Here is a 26,484-nt window from a genome sequence, read left to right as displayed (position 1 = left end):
AAGATCTTCTTGCTGTAACGTTCAGATACTTAATTCAAATTGATAGAATTACACCATCGGTGGGCTTGTTCTTCTATTTTATAGAGTTTGAAGAACTTGGCTTTGACTTCAGGTTTAGTAGCTTGAAGAATCCTGTAAACGGGTTGGATATTTCAGAACACATCTTTGATCTGCATTAAGGGATTACGAGTTATATAGCAGAGTCATTGCTATTGGATTTTCTTTCAAGCTATGCTGCTGATACACTGGGGAAGTCAGTTAACCTGTCAGTTCCTGTAACCTATTCCCTGATCAAAGTTTTGGCAGGTTCTAGTTAATATCAACATCACTGGAATTCTTAGTTTAGGTTGGCATGCATCTTTAATATAAACTCTTCATTAAAGTGCCCCCTCTCTTTTCAGTGTAATGGCAGGGGACATTAGCCAGGTGGATATTTTCCTTTTCTTTTATTTGTCTATCAGGAAAAGCTTCTCTGTGTGATGTCAGTCTGAATCGGGGCCGGGGCCAAAAATGTGCAAACCTATCACATATTTTACATATACATTTTTAGCAGGAAAAAGCTACAGACCCTTAAATGTATAGGGAATCACAAGGCGAGATTACCAAATGAGAACCCAAAACACACAATAAAAGTAACATAAACTAGTAACCTCCACTCACAAACACATTTAAAAGGCCATTTAATGTTAATCCGCCCAAGGGCTGGTTGTAGAGAAACATTTTCGCCTAGCACCTAAAAATACGTAATGAAGGGGCCAGGCAAGCCTCCCTTGGGACAACCTCCACAAATGGATACACCTGTTCTCCTGTTGCCATCCTGCGGACCTCTCATGGAGGAGGCACACAAAAAGGGCCTCAGATTATGATTGCAGGGTCTGTGTCCGTTCATTATTCACTCAGCTTCTGCCTCTAACACATTCTGTCTCTCTCTCCCCATCTGTCCCATTACCCAGCCATTCTTATAGGGAAAAAGAAATTTGAAAACAGCAAATGTGTTTGGAAATGAGCTGGAGGAAGCTAGGGAAATATAGGGAACAACAAAAAAAAGCAAAAGGGAGTGTCACAGGTCTGATGTATTTATTCAAACCTAACACAGAGACACAGACCTGAACAAGGTACTCTATAGCACTGAAAGCAGAAGTTCATTTTCTACTGAAGTGACATGAGGTCGATAAGATAGTAGCCATAAAGCACCAGATGTTTACTTTCTGGTGTTTTTTCTAGAAAATTAAAAGGGGAAAAATTACCCACTGTTATTACACAGGAAAGAAGGCACTAGATAAACATATGCTACGTTCATAATCACAGTTACACCTAGGTTGCCAGAATAGTCTCAGTAAGTGATTTTTTTCTGTGATAAATGCCTTATTAATTTATGAACGTTGTGGGGGGAAATCCATTTAATTGTATGTTACTGTTCAGATTTGCTAAACGTTTATATAGGCCATATAATTATTCAGTCAACCCATTATTTTGGCTTTCTGCTTAACAATATATGCAAGAGTAAGCAAAATCTGTGATTATAGATAATACCTTTGCCATCTAAAAGGAGAAAGAGGCACAAAACCAAAACAAAATATAGATGTTATTTAAGAATTAATGGTTATGTCTTGCATTCTGGCAACAGGGCAATAACTTACCTATTTGTCAACTATTTGTGTTGGATTAAGCCTGCAACCCTATCCCTTGGTATCAACAGCTGAGTGGTGGGGAGAACTGGGATGCGGCAAGGTGTCCTTTCCATTGGAGAGGACCAATCATGTTGGGCAATAGTCAGTGGAAAGCCCCCAAAATCTGACATTTCACAGTGGGGCAACAGAGGTTTTAGATCTGCTGGATCCAAAATCTTACACTTCTTGGGTCCTTCAGCCATGCCAGTCTTGAGCTGACCATGGGAGAAGGCGAAGCCCCTGACTTCTATCCTAGCCAGCAGGATCGTTCACTGCTCTGCCCCTCCCCAACCCCTCATTAGGATTGCTCTTCCTGGTGAATAAAAGTTTTGCTGGATTAATAAACCTTATATGATGAAATAGGTTTTCCTGTTGCATGTATGAGTGAATGGCTCATGCTTCTAATTGCTTGATAATGTATCGTCAGTTGTTTTCATAAATATGGCCCTCTGAATTAAATTATGAAGTTCCACATTTCATTCCGGATTTTTTAAAAAATACTTTCAAGGCTGGTAAATTTATGTATATCTTTTGAACTCAAAATGCTGTATATGATAAACAATTCGCTTGCTATCTGGTAAACACTGTAAAGCACTTCATAACTAAATGATTAAGGCTACAATCCTTTAAATGCCTTCCTGGGAGTAAGTTCTATTGAATTAATGGGACTTCTAGGCATACTTGCATAGGATTTCACTCTAATAAAGTACTGTTTAACAAGAGAAAATTTGTATGATGCTGGGTACGATACAGTATCTATGCTGTAGACTAACATTTACATTATGAAATAATTGGAACAATCTCCCCGAACAGTTGGTGCAGAAAATTCATGCAGAGGATTTCCATAGGCCTGTTTCCTCCCTTCTTGTCTATCTGTGTGCAAGTCATGCACACAGACAGCATGATGGGAAATTGATATTATGAACATGCTTCCTTATATTGCCATCCAGTTATAACTTCTAGGATCATGGATTGGGTTGAGAGAGTTGGATGGGCATATGTGAAGAATATGCGGATATCCCATTCCATATAACATTCCATTGTGCCATCTACAACAAGGGCTTGTGCATGTGCTTACTAGTTTAAAAGCAGGGTTCTGTAACCTGTGGAAATTCTGCACGCATATAAGCTGCACCTATATTTTGAATGAATTGTGCCCAATGTATTCAACATGTGTAGCAAATATTAATTCTGATGGAATCTCTTTATGTTTGCTTTAGGGTCGACCCTATTCCATATGACACCCCGAAACCAGCAGGCCACACACGGTTTGTCTGCATCTCAGACACACACTCCAGAACAGATGGAATCCAGATGCCTTATGGGGACATCTTGCTTCATACGGGCGATTTCACTGAGTTGGGGCTGCCTTCTGAGGTTAAGAAGTTTAATGACTGGTTAGGTAAGGAATTACTGCATTTTGGTGACCCCAATTAACCTTTGTGATCCAAGTGTCACTTACAGCCTCCTAATTGTGTTAAAGCTTTGAAGAACATTTACCCCTAGCCTTGTCATTGTGCTATGTTCTCTTTCTAGTCAAAATATGTTTCTGTTAATTGAGCATGGATTTATATGTTTGTTCTTATATTTCCAGTACTTGATGCTCAGTCATTTGGTATCACACAGAAGCTGAATAGTTGGAGGGGCAGCTGTAACCACCCTGCTGTTCCTGTTCTGGTGGTTAACTGAGTTTCTGTCCCTGTGCAAAAGACGAATGATTAGAAAAAATATAACCACTGTTCCTACTTTAGGCAGTAGAAAATGTGCCTCGATAGGGTCTCTATAGCAGCATAATGCTGTGAGATGGACATATGTTTCAGATAAAGGGGTGCAAGCATATTAACCTCCTTATGACTGATGGCTTCATATGCATTAAAGTCTCCAAGGAGCAAGGCACCTGTTGCCTAGCTGAATTTTGCTAAGTATATCCTAACAGCCCACTGATCTTAGTGAGCCTCTAATAAGTTGACATAATGGTTTAACAAGTAAAATGAAAGACAGCAATGATAGCTCTAAATCGAGGTATTGGGCATCTCTGTCATGTGAGAAATCTTGAGGCCAATTGCATGTGCCTAGGTAACTTGGGGAGATTAGCTAGAAAAGGGAGAAGAGGGTAGTAAGAAGACTAAAATGGCAAGTTGACCCTTAAGAATGAACTAGCCTTCTAAAAAAGTTTTACTTGTCTAAATGAAACTGCATCATTATAGAAAAAGCCTTTTAAAACACGGCTTTGACACTGCCCTCTTACGGCTTGTGTCTAGTGACCGTGTCGCTAAAGGCCCCTAATGGCATCATTAAATCCCACTGGATTCCCTTGGAAAGCCCCTGGGGAGATGAGAAAAGTGAAATTTTTGTTCATAAAAGGATTTTTTTTTTTGTTGGGGTGGGGATTAACAAGAAAAGAAAAGAAACAGTTCTTCCACATTTTAGCTTTTCTTTACCCTTTATCCCTCTCTCTGTTTATATTGACCATCTTCCAGTTTATTCCCCATTCCAATTTGATTTGTAAACCCTTTGTCTTATTTTGGACATTGTTTCTCCATTTCTTTTGCCTTTGAAGGTATTGGAGAGGGTTAGACTAAATGACCCTTGGTGTCCCTTCCCATTCTACAATTCTTGGTACTGGGACTGAATACTAACAGTGTCGGTCTTATATTTGAAATGGTTCATGGCTATAATAATTTAAGGACAATCCTCTCTTCATTAATATTATGCATGCTGTTTTGAGTTGCAGCATTGCTTCATAAGGATAGAGCTCCCTTCTGATATAGTGTAGAGAATGGTCTAAATTGAATTTGGTTTGGGAAATTACTTTGAAATATTTGTTTATATCGTTTTTATGCTCTGCTTCATCATAATATGCTTGTAGAGTAGTTTACAAAAATCAAATAAAATACAGGCACAAAACAGAGTGTCTTCATAATTGCTCCTCTTCAAGGTTGCAGACTCAAAAGTTGACTAATCTTCCCATAATCTCCAGGACCCACAGAGCAGAGCTGTGGTCAGCTTCTCTGCCGCTCTAGGGAACCTCTTGCTTTCCAGATGCAACTCCTATAATCCCTGACCATTGGACATGTTTGCTGGGGCTGAAGGGAGTTAGAGTACAACAACAACAACTGAAGGGTCACAGATTCTCTAGCCCTGTTCTATCTCAGTATATCTGAAAGGCCAAAGCATGCTCAGTGTATCATGGAATATACTTTGCCTGATTAATTCACATGACAGCTATATGTTATGTATCAGGATTGCCTTCCTATTTAATTATTTAAATAAACTGTTTGCAGTAGTCTGGAGTTAGCATTCACATTGTTGGCAGGTCAGTTTATGGAGATGTCCAGAGCACTGTCCAGTCCAGTATTGATGGATGATTTTCAGCTGGTGCTGTTTCAGGCTGTTGTTGTTTAGGCTTTTTTGACCACATGCATGTTTGATCCTTGCTCTTTGTGCTTATAAGATGCATCTGGGAATGAAACCTTTTTGGGCCAAGCAGGTTATAAATTCAACAGTACAAGAGGAAGTGGTACTGAACTTGCCTGAATGTGATGGTAGTTTGATGCACCTGAAAAAACTTTTCCTTGGGCCAGAAGATTTCAATAACTGCAGACCAATGGCAAATGTTTCCTTCCCAGATGAAGTTCTAGAATATTTGGCTACTGATCAGATCCAGGTTCTCTTGTTGAGTTAACTTTTATCCATGTAAATCAGGCATTGGGCCTAATTTTGGTACCATGAGTAACTTGTTTGCCCTTGTGAGGGATAATTTGTGTTGGGATTGTGACTCTGCTTGCTTTTCTTGATCTCCCAGAGGCTTTCAATACCATCGGCCATGGTATATGTTTGGGATGTTTGTCCAGGTAAGAGGTAGATCTTCCTGTTTTGCAATCATCGTTTTGCTCCTAACTTGGATGGTCAATCCTAGAAAGTTGTGCTGGAGGTTTTTTGCTTGGCCTTGTAGAACCTACAGAATAGGGTTCTTTCAATATTAACCCCTATGTCCAAAGTCCATTTTGGGGGCCTAATCCAGCTCATCGGTCGGTTTAATCTGGCCCCTGTGGCAGTTTATTTCCTGGGGTAAAATCCTAAAAAAAGACCTCAACAATTTCAATCCTAAAAGAAGCTCAACAACTTCAATCCAAGAAGAAGTCAACAACTTTGGTTGGCACTTTGGTCAGCCCCCACAACCCTTCACTTCATCAAATCTGGCCCTCTTTGAAAAAAGTTTGGACACCACTGCAGGCCTATACCATTTAACACCTACAGGAAAGCACTGAGTGGAGTTTTGAAGAGTGTTGCCTCAGTATACAGATGACACCTAACTCTACCTCTTATTTTAATTTGAGTTAGGTGTGGTAGCCAGTGTGCTTTGTAAGAGCCTGACTGCAGGAATGGGTGGATGAGAGCCAAAAAGTTGAAGTGTGTAGCGGAGTGTTTCTGGAGGATCAGGTTCACAGAATAGGGGTAGTATTCAATCAGTTGCTGGCACTGAAGGGTACATGTGGATGCTATTTTAGTCTGGTAGCCCAGCTAGGTCCTCTATCTGAATGATGATTACCAGAGTTAGATTGTTAGTGCTAGGTTATCTCATGTTTGGATTTCAGCAATGTGTTAAACATGGTGTTGTCCTTGAAAATTGTCTAGAAGGTTCAGCTGATACAGAATTTAGCAGCAAGGTTGCCATTGGGGATTAGGTGATCAGAATATTTTATTCTAGTTCTTGCTCATTCATACTTGCTTCCAGTGTGGGCCCAATTCAAGGTGCTGGTTTTTTTATAAAGCCTTGCACAACTTGGGAACCCAATGTTTGATGGACACCTCTTCCCATATGCACTTGCCTGTGCCATAAGGTAATCATCCCTGGAGGCCCTCCTCTGTGCCCCCTCCTAGTGAAATTTGGAGGGTGGCCATAAAGAGAGATGGCCTTTTTTGTTAGTGGCCCTATACCTGTGGATACTCTCCCCAAAGAGATTCCCCTGGCACCCACATTACAATCTTTTCAACAGCTGGTAAAGACCTTCCATTTCTCCCAAGAGATGTTAGCATTTTTGACAGTATTAACATATTTTATCAGACAGCATTTTAACATAATTTATTGGGAATATTTAATCTGATTGGGTCTTCTGCTTCTATTGTGCTCTGCTTTGCTTTTTTGTTGTTCACTTCTGAAAAATACGGTGTTATTTGCTATATCGAAGGTTTTTATTCATTTTAAATTGTCCGTCATCTAAATGCTTTGAAATGCTTTGGAACAGATGACTACTATTACTACTTTGGAACAGATGACTACTACTACTACTACTACTACAACTAATAGTAGTAATATTTATATGGCAATGCCAGCTCCAGCTATGCCCGCTGGTATATGGTCCCCAACCACCTAGTCAGTTGCATATGGTCTTCTTAATCAAAAAGTTTGCTGAGCCCTGATTTAAAAGGTCTATGAAGCAGTTAAAATCTACAAAACAACACTAAAAGAAGTAAACCCAACAATCAGAAAGCATCCAAAAAATAAATAAAAGCATGAATAATATTTAGCAGTAGAAGGCCCAGAAAGGATAACTATTGAGAACAACTGCAAAAACCAGCCTCTTCAGACAATAAGCAAGAATCGGAGGGCCGTAAGGGCTTTCATAACAAGAATAAACTTGGCTTGATACAAAAAGAATGAGCAGGAGATGAGCTGAACAAACCTTCCCAAGAACTGCCAAATATGCTCTATCCTGGATAACAAACCATACTCTGTATGGAAAGGAGCATGAAATCTAAAGGTCATAACCAGCATATTAAATTGAGTCTGGAAACCAATTTATAGTCAATTAAATAGAAAAGCCTACTTAAGAGTCTAGCTGAGTGAACAGTTTAGAATCTGATCTTCAATATAACTAATCAAAGTTTATTCCTTCACCTTCCTCCTCCTCCTCATGTATTCCTTTACTATCCCTATATACTGTTATCCAAGCCTGTCATTCTCAGTGGATTTGTAACTGGCTGACTGACCGAACCCAAAGGGTGCTCATCAATGGTTCCTCTTCATCCTGGAGAAGAGTGACTAGTGGGGTGCCACAGGGTTCTGTCTTGGGCCCGGTCTTATTCAACATCTTTATCAACGACTTGGATGATGGACTCAAGGGCATCCTGATCAAATTTGCAGATGACACCAAACTGGGAGGGGTGGCTAATACCCCAGAGGACAGGATCACACTTCAAAACGACCTTGACAGATTAGAGAACTGGGCCAAAACAAACAAGATGAATTTTAACAGGGAGAAATGTAAAGTATTGCACTTGGGCAAAAAAAATGAGAGGCACAAATACAAGATGGGTGACACCTGGCTTGAGAGCAGTACATGTGAAAAGGATCTAGGAGTCTTGGTTGACCACAAACTTGACATGAGCCAACAGTGTGACGCGGCAGCTAAAAAAGCCAATGCAATTCTGGGCTGCATCAATAGGAAGGGAAGTAATAGTGCCACTGTATTCTGCTCTGGCCAGACCTCACCTGGAGTACTGTGTCCAGTTCCGGGCTCCACAGTTTAAGAAGGACACTGAGAAACTAGAACGTGTCCAGAGGAGGGCAACCAAAATGGTCAAAGGCCTGGAAACGATGCCTTATGAGGAATGGCTAAGGGAGCTGGGCATGTTTAGCCTGGAGAAGAGGAGGTTAAGGGGTGATATGATAGCCATGTTCAAATATATAAAAGGATGCCACATAGAGGGAGAAAGGTTGTTTTCTGCTGCTCCAGAGAAGCGGACACGGAGCAATGGTTCCAAACTACAAGAAAGAAGATTCCACCTAAACATTAGGAAGAACTTCCTGACAGTAAGAGCTGTTTGACAGTGGAATTTGCTGCCAAGGAGTGTGGTGGAGTCTCCTTCTTTGGAGGTCTTTAAGCAGAGGCTTGACAACCATATGTCAGGAGTGCTCTGATGGTGTTTCCTGCTTGGCAGGGGGTTGGACTCGATGGCCCTTGTGGTCTCTTCCAACTCTATGATTCTATGATTCTTCTACCTCTCATCTCTGCTTTTCATTAGCCCATCAGCTAACTTTGATTCTTCCTTCACACAATCCTTCCTATACATGTCTACTCAGAAGTAAGTCCTTTTGGGTTCCGGGGGGGGGGGGGCATACGCCCAGGTGAGTGTATGTAGAATTGCAGCCCTTAAGTTTCTTCTTCTCCTTGACTGATAAATTTTCATTATTGGTTTTGCATGAAAGTCGTCTTAGCTTGTACACTGCATGACCTTTGTGGTCACTTAGTGATTACACACGCCTGCTGAGGTAATTTATTCACTTTGTTTTGGTGTGAACATATCCCAGGGGTCTTGTAACTGCTGTAATCACTTGACCCTAGTGACTGTTAAATGCTTTAAACACAGTTACTTTAAATTTATAATTGTTTTCATTAAAAATCCCTTATAGTAACTTAACTGACCTTGCAGTAAACACAGCATTATGGGCTACGGAAAGAATTAAAATTATTATGTGATGGCTAGTGTATGTTTTGTCCACATACATTCTTCAGATGTATAATACAATTCACATTTCTACCTTTACTGTGTAGCTGTATATAGAGCAAGCATAACTTTAAGAGTCCCTTTCCTTGGAGTAAACCCCATTGAACATATGGGACTTGCTTCTGAGTAGGCTTGTATCAGTTTGCATTGGAAAGTATGAAATTATAGCATTTGTGGCATAATACAAAATATTTCGTCACATGCTGTGTACTTGGAAGTAGCCGAAAAATTTAGGGCTATGAAGCAGGATGTAATATTTATCACAATAAATATGGTTATTAAAATGAGTCTCATGATACAGTTAACTCACATCTTATGCAAGGCTTTGGTTTCAGGAGTCCACACATATACACAAAAGCAGTAAAGCCAGGAACTGCTGCAAGATGGAGGTCAGCCTACCTGGCTGGGAAGGCGGTGTGAGGGCTCTGGGATGTTGCTAGAGCCCTTGTGCTACCACTCCAAAGCTGGGTTAGCCCATGATTGCAGCTTTGCACAGAAGTGTGTGTGTGGGAAATAAATAGATGGAGAATGGGTTTCCACTGCTCTCCATTCCTTCCTTCCTTCCTTCCTTCCTTCCTTCCTTCCTTCCTTCCTTCCTTCCCCTCTCACCTACCTGTAAAAGTAACCTGTACTGTGTAGGGTGAAGCGTATAAATATATTGTAACTAAATGGTCCTAGCATTGTAATCCTTTACCAATGTTATAGAGGACCTTTGCTACTTTCAGTTAAGTTGGCTTCCTATGTGGTTATCTTTTTGTTATCAAATTCTGAAATCATGTTAACATACAGAACTCCCAACAGAAAGAGGATCATTTATGTTGCTATTGAATAAAGCAGAGTTTTATTAGCTTTGTCGTATCACGTATTGCTGCTGTGGTTTCTTCTTGTTATCCCCTTTTTTTTCAGGACTGTCCTAAAATATTTTGCCACCCTGAGCAGCTTTAGTACATTTGAGCTGTGTGATGCAAAAGTTGCACCAGGAATGTCAGCAACATCATAAGGGGTTCTGGACTATACCTCTTGGATTGTGCACTGCCTTGTTACCACCCCTAAAAATATGCCTGCTCCTGGCAAATGTTTGCATTGCTTGTACAGTTCTAAGTTATGACTGCCACATGGGATGTTTATGGAAAGACATTTCAAATAAAGCTCGTGTTCTTCTCCACTTCAGTGCAGAATGAGCATGCAAAGTGAAAGTGGAAGCCCAGCTAGAAATGTGTGTGAATAGCTAAATTGGTGCATGCTGGTACGTGGCACCCACCTTTGTCATGCAAAACGGAGCAAAAAGAAAAAAGAAAAAAAGCAATGAAAGTCTGAAGAAAGTTTCAAGTTGGGCTGCAAATACTGATGAGGAGTCAAGCTGATTGTCAGTTTAAATTTTAAACTTTAAGCCTGTCTCTTGATGCAAAAAACCTGATACAAATAGCTGCTGTGGAAACATCAAAGAGATTTACATCTCTGCAGCATTTTCCAACATGGTGAATTCTTGTAGATGTCAATGGTCTTACTGCACTATTTATCAAATTTGGTTGTTTAGTGCTGATTTGCATCTCTTGAGTAAATTGTGAATAATATTCTTCCTCACTTGTATATTTTCACTATAATATCATTACAGTTTTTTTTGTTTGGGAGAGGAGATATAATTACATTTAATTTTTGTTTTGAGCTTCTATCTTCTTAGCTAAACTTTGGTTTCCCTCATTGGTTTCAGTGCAAATGTACTGATGTAATCTGGTCTGAATAAATATTTTAATCAGATAGTTCATGTGTTATTGACAGAAATTAAGACTCTAATGAAGATATTGCTGAAGTTTTAGTCAGCTACTGTACTGTTTTTCTGCCTTTTTTGGTTTGTATTTTTAGACATTGATATAGCTAGTGCTTCTCTCAGGCAGAGCAGCACCTCTCTGTGTTAAAGCTTGTGAGTCATGGTGATATGTGACTTGGGATTAGAGAAAATAGAAGTGTTTGGTTTAACCTTTTGACTAATGTAGAGGAGATGATAACACTTGGAGGGCAGAGATAAGGTGGCAGTTCACTGTGGGCAGGGATATGAGCAGATGACCAGTTTTAATCCCAATTTGTGTCTGTTAGCTCACATGGAAATCTGACAAACAGATTCAGGCGTCTGATGCTGTAGCAGAGTTGCCTGCTTTAAAATATTTACTCAAGATAATTTACTACATTAGAGTAAAGCAATGTGTGCAATAAAACAATGCATAATAAAGGCACGAAGACTTGAACTAGATGATTAATGCTGAAAGCACAGATCACTTGTTCAGCAGGGAAGAAGGAGGTGTATTTGGCCTTCTACACCCACCCCATAAGGGATCAGTGCTACCCAGTGCTTTTTTTCTTAAAAAATGTTTAGGGGTACTCTCATTTTGACTCAAGAAAGCCACCATTTTATAGTTCAAATCAGGAAAAACAAATACAGTAAATGGGCAAAAGTACAAAGAACATGCATTACCTCATGACGATGAAAAATGGTAATTTTCCTTCTCATATTGAAATACTGCCTCTCAATGAGGCCAAACTTTCACCACACCACACATTCCACACTACTTCACACATTAAACTCTTGCTTCTGTCTGAGACTTGGGAAACACCTTGACAGAAAATCGGGGGTAGCAATGGAACTGATGATCCACTGTGCTAGAGAAGAAACTATTTTTTTAGTTTCTTTTCTCATTAGATTCACAAAATGTTTAGGGGTATGTGTACCCCTGCGTCCCCCCAGAAAAAAAGCACCGGTGCTATCCAAGAGCACAGCTACTGGCGCTGTTTGCAACTGTACACTTTGTTTCCAGTCTAGGAAAGGGAACCATGCATATGGTTCCAGATATTCAATCTGGCAATTTGGCCCTGGCCAAATATGTAGTGCCTATTCCCTGTTGGCACACGTAGTTCCTGATCCACTCTCACACACTATTCTGCTTTCTTTTACACATTGCCCTTGGGGCACATGGGTTTTTAAGTAGTTAGAAATCTACTTCTATTCCTCCCCCCCCCCCCATTATTGCTCCCTTCAATACAGCATATTAATTTGGATTTATGGCCCTGCTCTGCTTTTCTCATGGTATATATTGCCTGAGTAAGTATAGAAAAACTGAACTGATAGTAATTTCTTTCATTTTAAAAATATGATTTTAAATCAGCCTTCACATGCATTTAATTTTAATTCATTTTTATCCCCAATTGTGTATTCTTTACTTACTTTAATATTTTAAACTTGCATTTATTTAGGGGCAGAAAGTCCACAAGTTTGTCTTATACTCAAAAGTACTGGCATGTATATTTTGCTTAGGTCTTGCCTTGAAAAAATGCAGGATATTAGAAAGCTGTTTCCCCCGTTGAAATGTGGGGTATCTGGAATTCTCTGGGGTTTCCTAATATATAATGAATGAAAATCCTTTGAAATAAGGCACAGCCCTCAAAATTAGCAGCATATAGTTATCCTTTGTTTTTTGACTTTTTAAAAAAAATCTATAAGCTTTCTTGAAGTAAAGAGCACTTTGAAGAATTCTTGGGTGAAATATTCACAGTATGAATCAAATCTTAGTTTGATTTACTCTCTCATTTTGATGCCTGCCATCTGGAACTTGCTTTACTCTGTATTGCTTCATTTTCTTATGTCCAGAATGAAGATTTACTGTAAAGCATCATTTTGTGGCACTCAACCCTTGGTTCTTGTTATTAATTTTGCATGCCCCCAATAGCTGTGATTGAATAAAAACGCTAATTTAAATAGTCCGGGGGACTTGGTAAGTTTAACTATATCTTTAGCAAGCAATCTCTTTTTAGGACTCTACTTTCATTAATGGACAGGGTGTGTATCACTTTGAACAAGAGCTTCTGAAGTACTTAATCTGAAGGCTTGATTTTTGGTACTCTGATACCAACCTTTCTGCGTCTCAAAACCTTCTGTAGATACTTCTCTCATAAACATCTTTAATAAAGGTACACCAGCCTGGAATCTTCTGATAGTAGGTGTGGGTGGGGGTCAAGAAATACTTTAAACAAACGAATGAATAATTGGAACATACCGTATTTTTCCGCATATAAGGCGCCCCCCCCCTATTTTTTTGAACCCAAAATTAAGAAATTAATATTTTAAAATAGTTAAGGTTGCCATATTTCAAGAATCTGAGCCTGACCACCCATGCCAGAGCCCAAATCTGAACCTGGACCGCCCAGGCCAGAACCCAAACCCAAGCCCAGGCTGCCAGAGTATTCACCATCTGTGTACCTTGTTTCTCAAACGCCTTGTGACTTTAATGTTTTGGCTCCCGAATGCCACAAACCCGGAAGTAAGTGTTCCAGTTTGCGAACGTTCTTTGGAAGCCAAACGTTTGGTGGGGCTTCCGAGGCTTCCGATTGAGTGCACTCAACCCTTGGTTCTTGTTATTAATTTTGCAGCCCCCAATAGCTGTGAGTGAATAAAAATGCTAATTTAAATAGTCAATCATTTTCAATCGTTTTCGGAAGTTGAACAGACTTCCAGAGCAGATTTCATTCGAGAACCAAGATACGACTGTATAAGATGACCCCCCAATTTGAAGCATAGGAGGTTTCTTGTTGCTTCTGCATTCAGCAGGTTTTCAGTGATTCCATTAACATTGGTAGGGTAATTATTTGAGCAAATGTTAGTTGAATTAAGGACAGTTAACTAATCTTCTTCCCACACCCTCAGCCCCAGGTCTGTGTTTGCATTTGTTTCGAAGTAACAACTTTAGATTATTTCCTCTCTAGATCTTCCTCAAATGATAAAATAACTACTGCAGATAGTTAGTGATAACTACTAGTGAAACAAAAGGAAGAGGGCCCATTGTGTAAAAACATCACATACAGTCATACCTCGGGTTAAATATGCTTCAGGTTGAGTGTTTTCAGGTTACGCTCTGTGTAACGTGTTCCGTTACTTCCGGGTTTCGCCGCTCGTGCATGCACAGACGCGCAAAATGACGTCACGCGTGGAAGCGGTGACTTGCAACCTGCAGACGTGGGTTGCATTCGCTTCAGAATGCGAACGGGGCTCCGGAACGGATCACGTTTGCATCCAGAGGTACCACTGTATTATGAACATGATCTTTCTCATCATCTGAATTTCTTGGACCTTGAAGTTACATCAACAGGTTTCAGTGTATCAAAAAAGTAAACACACAGACAGAGAGAGAGGCAGGCAGGCAGACAATTTAAAAATAAAAAAATAGCAAAATTAGATGAGTGTGGTGAACAGTCATGAGTTTACTTAGAATTTCTTGAATATTTCTATTTTGTTTTTACCTGTTAAAGAAAATGTCAATAATGCGGGGGGGGGGAGAGATTTTCATTTCTTTTCATTTATTTCCCATGTTTTGTTGAATTATTTATGTACAGTTTCTAATATCTAGGCAGAAAAATACAACATTTCTTTGTATATATGCTTCTCTCTCTACTGAATACATGTATATAATAAAAGCAAAACATAATCCTTTGCATTTGTTTTCCTGCACAGCTCTTCAGTGCTATGGAGGAGCAGCCTGAAACAGAAATGTTTGGGTGTGTGGAGAAAGCACTGCAGATTTTAGCATAATGTCTGGTGTTCAAAGAAATTTTATCTCATCATAAAGATTAGCAGGCTGTGTAATTCAATTTAAAATTGGTCGGCGGTGCCCCCTCTATTACGGAGCCTTTTTGCTTTATGCCGTATACGACTGTAAGGCCCAGGCTGCATGGCAGACGATATTTAGGGCTCTGTCATTGTTGTTGTGCTATTTCTTTTTCTTTGACTTAGCCATAATTGTTGGTGAATGTGAGCATTATGTTAGAATGAGTTAAGAAAATGCTTGCTCAACTGAATGTCTCCTAGGCTTGCCCTGTGTGGTAGGAAATGAATTTTCTCTGGTCAAGCAACCACTGAGTGAAGGTTTTCTAAGACTATTTGCTGCTAACAGGGCTTGAGTCTTAAAACTCTCACGTTAGCATTTATTCACAGTATTAGAGGAATTACTGTGTCACTGAAAACCAACATGCAGCAACTTATGTTAATACAAGGGTGGCAAACCCTCACCTTATTGTAATTACCCATACCAGGGGGTTAATCAAGTTTCGTAGAATTACTGTCTTTACAAGAAAAATAGGTAGTTTTCTGAGCCATGCTTCCTACTGGGTATTAGGGTTCAGTTTGATTTGCTAATTAATCCTCTTGTTTCCCTGGGCCAGTAGCCAGCATCTAAGCCCTGGCGTTTTTTTGCTTTGGTTTATTACATCGAGTGTGCTTGCTTTCCCCTAAAGGATGCAGAAAAGTGATGCAGATAAATCTTGTGTTGACTAGAGGCTTGTTTTAGAAAATTGTTGGAGATTGTGGAAAGAATGGATTTTAAGCAAATTTTGCAAAGTGCACGCTGCATTGATGAAGCACAGAAAATATCTGTAAGGTCAGGTACAGAGAGAGAGGAGGGTTGGTTCAATAACAGAACAAAGTAAAATGCTGTGAAACAATACCAGCTGCATTTCATGGAGAAGACTGAAACAACAAATTGGAATCTTAAGGACTTAAGAGGTTTTTATGATGACATAAACTTTTTAGACGCATAAAGTGCCCTTAGTAGGCATTGTGTATGCATATATGTAAATGAGTATAGAGCAAAAAAAAAAAAAAAGGAGTGTTGCTGAATGACAGTGAAATACAGAGAGTACAGTCTGTAAACTGATAAATTTAAACCTCTCATCAAGAGGCTTGATTCTAATTTGTTTAGGGATGAATAGAGACGATGACTGTCCCACTATAGATGATCATTAATTTAACTGATGTTATTGGCAGTGACTGCTTATTTAGCGTATATTTATGCTTTAACTGAATTCTTACCAACAGTAGTATTTGCATTTCATTGCCATTTTACCTCATTTCCCCTCTTACACCCTTGTGTATATGTACCCTTCTTGCAAGATACACACTTGACTCTGGTCCACAAAAGCATATATCAGGAACGTCCAATTCCCAAGAGACTGTGATCTACTCACAGTATAAAAGAACTGGCAGTGATCTACCCATTATCATTGGAGGATTGACCAGAATTGTTGAGCTTTTTTTAGGGAGCCAAAGTTGTTGAGCTTATTAATCTGTTCATTTTTAAAGTACCACAAACCTCTTTGTTGTGTTTGCTGAAAGAAACTAATCTAGCTGCCCCACTAGTACATGCTGCAGACAGGTTTGAGGTTTACAAATACCTGGCTGGACCACTGAGTAAAATTGCAAAACCCAAATATAGCAACTGTTCAATTTAAAAAGGCTGAAGTTGGAAGTTTAAGTTGAATGGTTCAAGTTGAAAGGGTGTGTGTGCAAAATGAGAATTAGAATTGGAGTTTCATGTTATATTTGCAAACTAAAGGTTCAGTATCCACAATGTGGGCAAAAAAGCACTTCTTCATACAGCATGTAGTTAAACTATGGAATGTGGGAGGGGCATAATAATAATAATAATAATAATAATAATAATAATAATAATAATAGTAATAGTAATAGGCAATGATGGCCACCAACTTGGATGGCTTAACGATAACCAGAAGGTTTGTGATTCAAGTCACCCAGGGACGGCTGTGGGCAGGATTCCTGCATCGCAGGGGTTGGACTAGATGACCCAAATGTCCCTTCCAACTCTACAGTTCTATGATTCTTCCCTGCTGTGGTCCTGAAAACAACCTCTCATCTGAGGATGCTCTTTGTAGTGAGAGGAAATCCCCATTGGTGTGAATGGGCATCTCTTTCCAATGTAAACAGCAGCTTCAGATGAGATTAGAGCCATTAGAAACCATGAACTCAGTGGGCATACCCTGATTAATACTTCTAAATGGATGGTGTTTCAGAATACCGGTAGTTTTTTTTACTGTACAGTCAGATTTGTATAAGAAAGATCCATTGCTCTTTTCTCTTGGGGGATATGTTAAATACTTTTCATTCTCTATATAGACTATCTGGTACTGTTGGATAAGTTTGGTGGAATTACATTTCGAATAAAGGAATTTTTCACCCTTTGTATAAATGAATGCAAAGTAATTATTTGGAAGCATTAGTACTGGGTATTGTGTTTTTTTGGGAAGGGGATTTATCAGCAGTAGAGTATTGTTTCCTTCCTTCCCAAACTTTTTGCCTAAGAGTAGAGAACAGCTGTGAAGAGTATAGAACATCTAGAAACAGGAACGTACGTCTGGGGAGTCCTTACTTTGACAAATGTCTTCTTCACCTAGATATGTTTAAATGATTTCCAGAATCTATCCAACTGACTAGAGAAGACAAACCATTACAGCTGTATTGGAAGCACAGGGCTATTAATAAACAAGTGCATCCGTAAGTGCAGCTGTAAAAACAGTCATGGCAGACTTTGAGATGAAGGTGGCAAAACCTTACTGGTGGGGAATGTAAATAAGATGCAAATTGTTAAAGCTTCTTAAGTGACTGAAGTGAGAATTATGTTAACTTTCACTGCTAATTACTAGTTCTGGTGAAGTGTACTTGTCTTTTTATGTCATGGTGCTTGAGATTTTCAAACAACACCCTGTAACTTGAGTGTGTTTGTTTGAACAGAATCCTAGAACCTGAGGTGATAGGAAATCAAGGAATACATTGTTGGCTAACTGTGAAGAAGGCTGTCTGCTCTTGACTTGCTATAGTTGCCAAAGTATATATTTCACAAAAGATTTGAATGCACAAAGGCTCTTCATACAAGAATCTTCTGACACGATACAGCAACTTTTGCCTCTACAAAAGCAACTTATAATTTCATCTTATAATTTACTAAAAATTATATACTTACTCAGGATAAAAGTCCTGGCAAGGCCAGTATTAGAAGAATGGAATCTACTTTCCTAATCTTGTGCTTTAGCAACTCTTAAGACAGCCACGTGTGCATGATCAAATGTTTTCAGGGGTAAAGAATAGCAGTGGTGGCATTTTCGCATCATTACTTGTATATATGCTTTCTGGGGTGTATGTTAGGTGAGCTACAATCTCTCCTATAACACTGGTCTCTGGTAGCATATTATTTCATGTGTACTTATAGGGATACTGTACCTTACAGGAGTTAAAACAAGTTTTATATCACCAGTATAGATAGTGTATATATATATATGGGGAAGTATTTTCTAATGCACCACTGTTATTATAACTGCTTCCACAAAGTTGTGCACTATTTTTCTATGCCTCTTGCTTCAATTTCCTGGCTTAGAATGGTACTCAGGGAGTCTGGAGAATTTGGCTCCAAATTATTGTCTGCCCTCTAGCCCTAAACTTACTTTCAAAAATATTCCTAGAATTTTCCATGCCCTCTTGGCATTCATCACAAGCAACCTTTGACTCAGTGAGTACCAATACACACTACCACCCATCCCTTTCTTTCATACCTATGTATTAAAAGCTGGAGTAGTGGTGGCAGCAGCAGCAGCAGCAGCAGCACTGGTGAGGGTCTTCCTCACTCCCTTTGCTACTACTGAATACTGAGGATTCTGGGAGGATCATTCATAAGAGCCAGAAGCTGATACAGTGGTACCTCAGGTTACGTACGCTTCAGGTTACATACACTTCAGGTTACAGACTCCGCTAACCCAGAAATAGTACCTCGTGTTAAGAACTTTGCTTCAGGATAAGAACAGAAATCGTGCTCCGGCGGCGCGGCGGCAGCAGGAGGCCCCATTAGCTGAAGTGGTGCTTCAGGTTAAGAACAGTTTCAGGTTAAGAACGGACCTCCGGAACAAATTAAGTACTTAACCCGAGGTACCACTGTAGAACCAACTCCTAGAACCCACTGAATCTGTTTTGCACTCTCCTTAGCCATCAAACCCGGATTTCAACCTCTGGTTTGGAGCGCAATCTAACTGTGATCAGTGCTGATGCAGATTTAAGACTGCATTTGAAACTAGGGAAGCCAAAGAACAATTTGAAACACTATGTCCACATTAGGCTGTAGAAGAAGTTGATTATCACTGGTGTGCATCTGCCTGCTGTGTTAATTTTATACATGTTGAAAGTGTTGCTTTTAGACACAGGACAAGTTTTAGAAATCCGCACACACTCCCAAACTGCAACCAGACATAGAACAACCTAGGAAGAATAGTGCCTTGTGATTTTGTTGAACATTCCTAAATGATTAGGAACAATAAGCCAAAATTCTGGATAACATTATATCTAACACTGGAGTAATAAAACACTTTTGAAGCAATTCTTCTGTCACACGTGAGGAATTTAAGAAATTACAGATTGATTTGAGTTATGGCAGGCTAACTAGAATGTTGAAATTACGATGCTTAGGCTGTTCTTAAAAACATCAATATATTTCAATATATAATTATCAGTAATGGTGAATTGTTATCATTAGGTTTCAAGCACCTTGTGCTCTTAATTCACCCTTGCTCAAGTGGCAGCTGAGCTATTCATTTAACTACCTTTTGGGAAACATGTGCTAGGAAAAAGCCCCAAGGTTTTCTTTTGAATTATATTAAGCAGGGCAGTGCTGTCTAATTCATACTGACTCGCTGATAGTGATGTAGTTATCTGAGCTTTCGGGCTTTTGTAAGAAGCTTCATAATAGAACAAATAACTATAACATAATAAGCATGAGAATAAAGAGCCCTCTTGGATCAGACTTAAGGCATATCTAGTCCAGTGTCGTGTTGCATGCAGAGGTCAGCTAGATGCCTCTGGGAACCCCTCAAACAACATGAAGGCTCCACAGCAACTGTTCTTCATAGGCCTGCTGTCTCTTACAATGATGAGTAGCATATAGCTGTCATGAGCAGTATCCATTGATCTTCTTAGCATCCACAAGTTTGTTCAATCCCTTTTTTAAATAAGCAGAGGCTATGGCTCTTGAGGCAGTGAATTTCGTAGTTTAATTATGCACAGGGTGAAATGTTTCAAAGACAATGAAAATGTAATTAGTGAATGACATTTAATAAATGTATATTGTCAATACACAAATAAAGACAAGCAGTAATTTACTAGAGCTCTTCAGAAGTTTGTTTTACCAAACGGTGTACATGTAAGTGAGAAGACATTACTATTTCACCTGTGCTCAGTAAACTTTTGAGTTTTGGGGGGATGGGTTTGTTAGTCTGTTTCACCATCGAAGCTTGTGATTTTGTTTTTCAAAAGTGTTTTACCTTACAAGGCAATTTCAACACTGTTTTGTTATTATGTATTTCTCCGGTTTTATAAATCATCAAAACGGAATGAAATGAAGAAAAATATCAGTTGGTTTATTTGGTAGTGTCTTCCAATTCATTTTTATTTTAAATATTTTGGCAAAGGTTGGAAGTCTGTTATCCAATTTCCTGAAATAGCTCAATAAATCTTTATAAGTGTTGGTCCAGTCTTTCTTTTATGAAAACAGCCAGGATTGTGTTTGAGCTGTTTCTGGCCTTTATCCAGCACAAGCTAATCACTTGAAACTCTCATAGATTTTGGTGGAAAAGTTAAGCACATTCTTGGCTCTCACCAACAGCAGTAGGACATAGAAGTGCTTACCGTTGGCTGGATCATGCCATCTGTTTTTCAATTGATCCACTCCAAAAGTCTAATTGTTTTCAAATTTTGCTTGAGCAAGATATGCAGTCTGAGTCCTTTCATGTGTTTCTTTCTAAGCCCTACTGTTTTAAAATTCTAAATAGCAGCATTCTCATGGTCTTTGAAAAGAAAAAGTATTTATAATTGAAAAAACCCAGGATCATCCTCCAGCACCAACATGAAGTTGATAATTAGTTTAATTACAGGCAGAAAAGTATTTCACAAGATGACCTTCTTTCCTCTTTGTACAAGTATTCTACTTCCTTTTTATTAAGAAAAAGGAACCCCTTAATTACAATTGTAAATTGCAGAAATAGAGGCAGATGATGTTAGAAGCATTTCCAGGGATGTTTGCTTTAGGTTCTTTGTTTTGGTTCAGTACAAATGATTAAAATTGACTCTTATGTCTTTGTACAAGGTAATATATCCACTTCTGAAGAATTTGTTCAAAATCTGGAGATTAGGTTATCTAGTGAATGAAGATTCTACAAAGAAATAGATTTGTGTATTGATGCCTTTAGAAATATTATTTGATGGCAATAAAATGTCCACCGAAATTCCCTTCTGAGAGGAGAAAATGGAGTTTGTTTGCAGTAATTGCATTTTCAAGCATTTACTCTCTCACTTTCCAATATAAGTTAAGCCAATTGAAACCTGTGATTTGGTTTTGCTTAGCAGCAAAGGTACCATGTAAATTGATCTGTGATGCACTTCTAGAAAAGGCTTTGAAAGTTTTGAAATTGAGATGGCATTTTCTTATTAGATTTAGATAGCATGAGGATTCATTTCTATATTTTAGCCTAATGTAATATTAGCCAAAAATGTTCTTTTTCAATTTGCCTTTAATCAAATTCAAGACACCCATTTCTGTTTAGGACCACTGGCAGTATGAAGGGTGAAATTATTTCCATGGTATATATGGTGCAGTCATAGTAAAACCGTTTAAAATCACAGTAAGAGACTTACAGTAAAAGACTTGGAGTACAATTTGTGATCCCTAGTATGTTATAATTTACAAAATTCCAAAAGAAAAACGGATAGGCTCTGTTCAAAATAAAACAAAGGTTAAATCCAAGTCATGAGTGCTATGGTGTACATATTAAGATTATGGACATTTAGTCTTTCCTTTTTACCCATGTGGAAGCTGTGGCTGGGTACACTCATATTTTTCTGCCCCCCACTCCTACCCCAATGAAGTGAATGCAGAAGCTTTTGTGGGCAGTGGAACTTAGAGGACACACACACACACACAGTTGCACCTTAGAGTGAGTTTCAATTATCAACAAATATAGCTTGCCAACTCTGCCATAATACACACATACAGTACGACCAAATTACACATGGCATTAAATATGTGGTTCAACATCATATTTAACTTTTAAAGACACGAAAAAGCAGATGTTTGGGTCCTGAATCATGATCGGGACTGCTGTAAACAAGGAGGAAGCGTTCGCCGCTGCTGCTGTTCCTGTAGGTTTCACACCTCCAGAGCAATTACTTGTAATGGAAGGGAAGTTTGCATTGGTCCCAATTGAAGCTTCTTCCTGATACAAATAGCAGCATGTATGTAGTTTGGCGCTCAGACAGCACTATTATAGGACTTAATGATGCCAAACCATCTGGGGTTCATTCCCTGGATCATTCTCCAACTAATATAAGCCGCTACCTGCCAGCAATGTCCTTCTGCTGTCTACATAGGGCAATCAGATTAGATGCATTGTCAAAGTATAAATGAACACAAAGCTAACATTAATAAAGGCAACAACCAGAAACCAATGAGAGTCTCCCAGGACATACTGCTGTTGACCTGAAAGTCACTATTCTTCATCAAAAGTACTTCAAAGGGAGATTCCAGTGTAAAAATGCTGACCTAGAATTTTTCAACCACTTGGTTCCTGTTGAGGCCTAAATATGTACAGTTTTATCTCCCATTTGTAGTTGCTAGGTAGCATAGTTAAGCTAGAAAGATTTTTATCACCAGCTACTGCTAATGTGAATGGTGATTGTGCTTATTATATATTGTCACAGAATGTACCTTTTGCATTTCATTGACATTTGTGCCCACTATGTGTTTGTCACCTTTATGTCTGCCTGCCTGTCTGTCTCCAATGAGAATAACATTTTGTGTATCTGATGATGTGAACTATAATCCATGAAAGCTTTTGCCATAATAAATCAGTCTTTATAGTGTCTGATCATAAATAGAAAATGAGCTTGAATATACTAGTTACAGAAGAAGCAAACAGTGCTGAAGTCCTATAGCTTTCTGACTAGGTTCTGTGCAGCTAATTCTAAATTATTCTTGTGCAAATAAGGAATGAGTGCCAAAACTCGACCTACATTTATTCTCCATATTACATTTTTTCTGCCATCTGCTTGCAGACTATTGGGCTATTTCAGGATAGTTCAATTTCATGTAAATTTATCATTGCAGTAGGTTCAGAATTCAATTTATTGTCCAACAATGAAGATGTATGAAAGTACAAAAAGTACAATAGAGATACAGTGTAGTTAGCACCTGAGTTGTGTGTCTTCTTTTTAAAAATCAGCTATATTTTTATCAGAGAATCTTTAATGTTTTCCACAGTTACAAAAGTGAATACAAGCAGTTTAACTCATGTTGCATACTTCTAACCGATACAAACTTTTGTATAGTACTAGATAGGTCAAAATCCACTCTTGTGTAAAGGCTGGGCTAGGAATGTATCTGTGATGTATTTATCTTGCTGTAGTAAACATTTTAAAAATACACATATCTCAGTCATGATTGTTTTGATGTTTTCAGATATGAGGTGCTAAACAATACAAAACATTGATGACTGTTTTTTCAGTGCTGCCCCTAAAATCCAAGCAGAATTTTCAACATTATCACACATTTTGAAATCACATAAATTCAGATGCCTGGGCATTCAAGCAATGAGCATTTTAAGTAGGTTATATGTAGTCCACCTATGGCAATGTATGTAAGTTGACAAGTAATTACAAGCTTAATTTGTCTACAGTGGACAAATTAACAGGTATTAAAATGATGGCGTTGCCACATCTTAGGTTTGTGTTCCAGACATAACCAGTGGAAATTCAGGCAGTACAGTAAAGTTTTCGGCAGAAAAAAACAAATGCATGTGTCTTTTGATCTAAGTATCCATGTTTAAGAAGGGCTTTGCTATACCAACCCTTGTAACTTGGGGGCTGGTGGTTCCAAACCTTTGTTTACATTATAATGCATGCCAGCTGAGAGACAATTCTTATCATAATGGATAATGATAAAAAAAACAAGTGACTTTGGAGACTACAATATGATATTCCTTTAAGGTTTTTCTGAAATTGCCCTTATTACCACCCAACTTACTTCACCCTCTCCACAGTGTGGAGTGTTTTTGTATCTCTCTTAAAATAAAGATCAAAACATTAAAAATAAAGAACTAAACACTCCCTTTCTTATAGCAGCTGAAGCCATCATAAGAAGCAAAACTTTTTATTTAAGCAAACTTGACTATTGGTATAGTAAACTGTGGCAGTTGGCTTAATTGGGAAAAAGATCACACTAATTAAAGGTAGCCAGGGGAAAAAACACTAAGACAATTTGTTTTGCTGTCTGCTTTAGTGTTATTATTTTACATGAATAAAGCGGAACACAGCCACCCTGTCCCTCTAGTCTATCATAATATATGGTTTTGATAATCCATACACTGATAAGACCTTTTTGTATCTTCACATTTATTTAGATTTATGCAATTCTGCAGTGTAATGTAAGAGATATTGCTTGTTTCGGTATTTTCTGTTTGTTTTACATTATAAAATTCAAAATCTAAATAAAAACAAAATGACTGACAATACAATCCTAAATACTTGCTGGAGTGCTATTTTTGTTTCCAGAAAGTATCTAAGACTACAGTGCTTTCAACTGTACACTGATGCTCAAGCCCCAGCCCCAAAATGGGATGTAAATGCTTAATTGGGTCATAATTTTAAGACAAAGAAATAATGAGCCCTCGTTGGTAAATTCTAGTGGGAACTTGTTGCTGGAATATATTGAAGAGTCATATTAACCATTCTACAGTGCAATCATATCCATGTCTACTCAGAAGTAAATCCTACTGTATTCACCAAGGCTTACTCTTTAGCAAGTGTGTTTTAGATTGCAGTCTTAGCAACTGCTATATATTATTAAAGAACCATGATATAAACAGAAACCAAATAATTATTGGAACAAAATAATGTTTAACTTCTATGGAACATTTCTTTCCCCCTCCCTCCTTTTGCTTAATGAAGTTTATTTTAAAAAGGGTACCAATCACAAACAGTTACATTAGAATAATGTTATGGTTGAGACATAAATTTGTAGAAGCAAGTATTTTCATTAACTGCTGAGGAAATTTTTAATTGGCCCCCACATATATAGCCCCCATTAAAGTCACCTATTCCGGTCGGTGATACTAAGTTTTCTAAGGAACCTGCCATTAGACAGGCATGTACAGTGGTACTTCAGTTTTTGAACGTCTCGGAAGCCTAACGTTTCGGTTTTCAAACACCGAAAACCCGGAAGTAAATGCTTCCATTTTTTAACTCGCCTTGGAAGTCAAACGGCTTCTGCTGTGTGTACATGTTATTTTTTCCCCCAGTTTTCTGAAGACTGCCTTTTGCACCTTGGTTTTTGAACGTTTCGGAAGTCAAACGGTCTTCTGGAACAGATTACGTTCAAAAACTGAGGTACCACTGTATACTGTTTTAAGCCACTAATTGGGGAATGGCGACGGGTGGCATCCCTGCGGTAACAGAAGGATCCATCAGGGAGGTAGATAATTTCCAGCTATTGCTTTGCATCCTGCAGCTCTCCATATCCCACCACCTCAATTGATCTGGAGTGTGTCTGAGCAGGTTATGAGGGGGAAGAGGGTGCAAGTGAGAGGGGATCAGAAAAAGTGTCCCCCACCCCTTTCCACCAAAGGATGCCTTTTGCCATCAGAGGGTCACCAATGGATTTCAACTCTCGTTGGTTTGGGAATACACTTATTTAATGTATCCCAGTATTGTGGACTCTAATGGAGATCCATATGTGTTCTCGCCCACTCAGGGATTTAGACTAGGTGGGACTCCCGTTACTCTCCCTGCTTGATGGGTTTATGGCTCAACCCTGGCATTATTGTAACGTAGTTTTTTGTGTTTAATGTTTCTTAGACTTGGTTTTCCATTGCCAGCATGGAAGGAACCCTAATGCATGAGTTTCAGAGGAGAAGGTAGCAGTCTGAACCTGCTGTGTGGCTCGATCAGCAAGCGTGAGTATTAACGCTAGAGCTGTCAGGCCTTGTGAAAATTAATGAAGCCTGACGGTTACAGAGTGAAAGGTCAGAGGCAGAGCTTGCTCTTACGTAACATTTGTGTTTTGTTGTGTCTAACAACATTTTCAACAAAGGAGAGCTTTTATGTGTGAGCCTTAGATTTATCGCAGGACTCAGTAGGTCTCGGCCTTTGCTTTTCCCTGTGCTGTAGCCTGGTGTTTTCCTTGCATAAAACCAAAACAGTTTGGCTGTTCGCTCTTCTGTTTGCCTTGATGGATTTTCCATATGCTTCTTGAATGTCCTTTCAGCCTCTGCCTAATTCACATATCACTTTTTAAGGATTTTTATTTTGTGAAAGGTAAAATTTGTGATTAAAATGTAGTGCTTATGAGACCCCCCCCCACAAATATTTGCTCATTAGTTTTGAGGAATGCTTGTCGTCTGGCACCACTCTGTGTGTAGAAAGTTAGCATCTCATCCCTGT

General features: G+C 38.8%; 1 protein-coding gene across 4 annotated transcripts in view; it reads left to right on the top strand.

Moving 5' to 3' along the window:
* The window catches only part of MPPED2 (metallophosphoesterase domain containing 2), a 126,048-nt gene that overhangs the window by 37,693 nt on the left and 61,871 nt on the right, over positions 1 to 26,484 (top strand). For 2 of the 4 annotated variants that reach the window (XM_079972986.1, XM_079972987.1), the window contains exon 3: positions 2,891 to 3,072. In XM_079972986.1, coding sequence (XP_079829112.1) covers positions 2,891 to 3,072 — 182 coding nt within the window. Of the gene's footprint in view, positions 1 to 2,890; positions 3,073 to 25,697; positions 25,809 to 25,899; positions 25,998 to 26,484 lie in introns of those variants that run through there. The other 2 variants (XM_079972988.1, XM_079972989.1) reach the window with 2 other exon arrangements.

Source organism: Podarcis cretensis (assembly GCF_951804945.1).
Source record: "Podarcis cretensis genome assembly, chromosome: 1".
In the NCBI taxonomy this organism is placed as follows: domain Eukaryota; kingdom Metazoa; phylum Chordata; class Lepidosauria; order Squamata; family Lacertidae; genus Podarcis; species Podarcis cretensis.
Note: the sequence above shows the minus strand (reverse complement) of the source record. Positions and strands in the feature narration are given on the sequence as shown.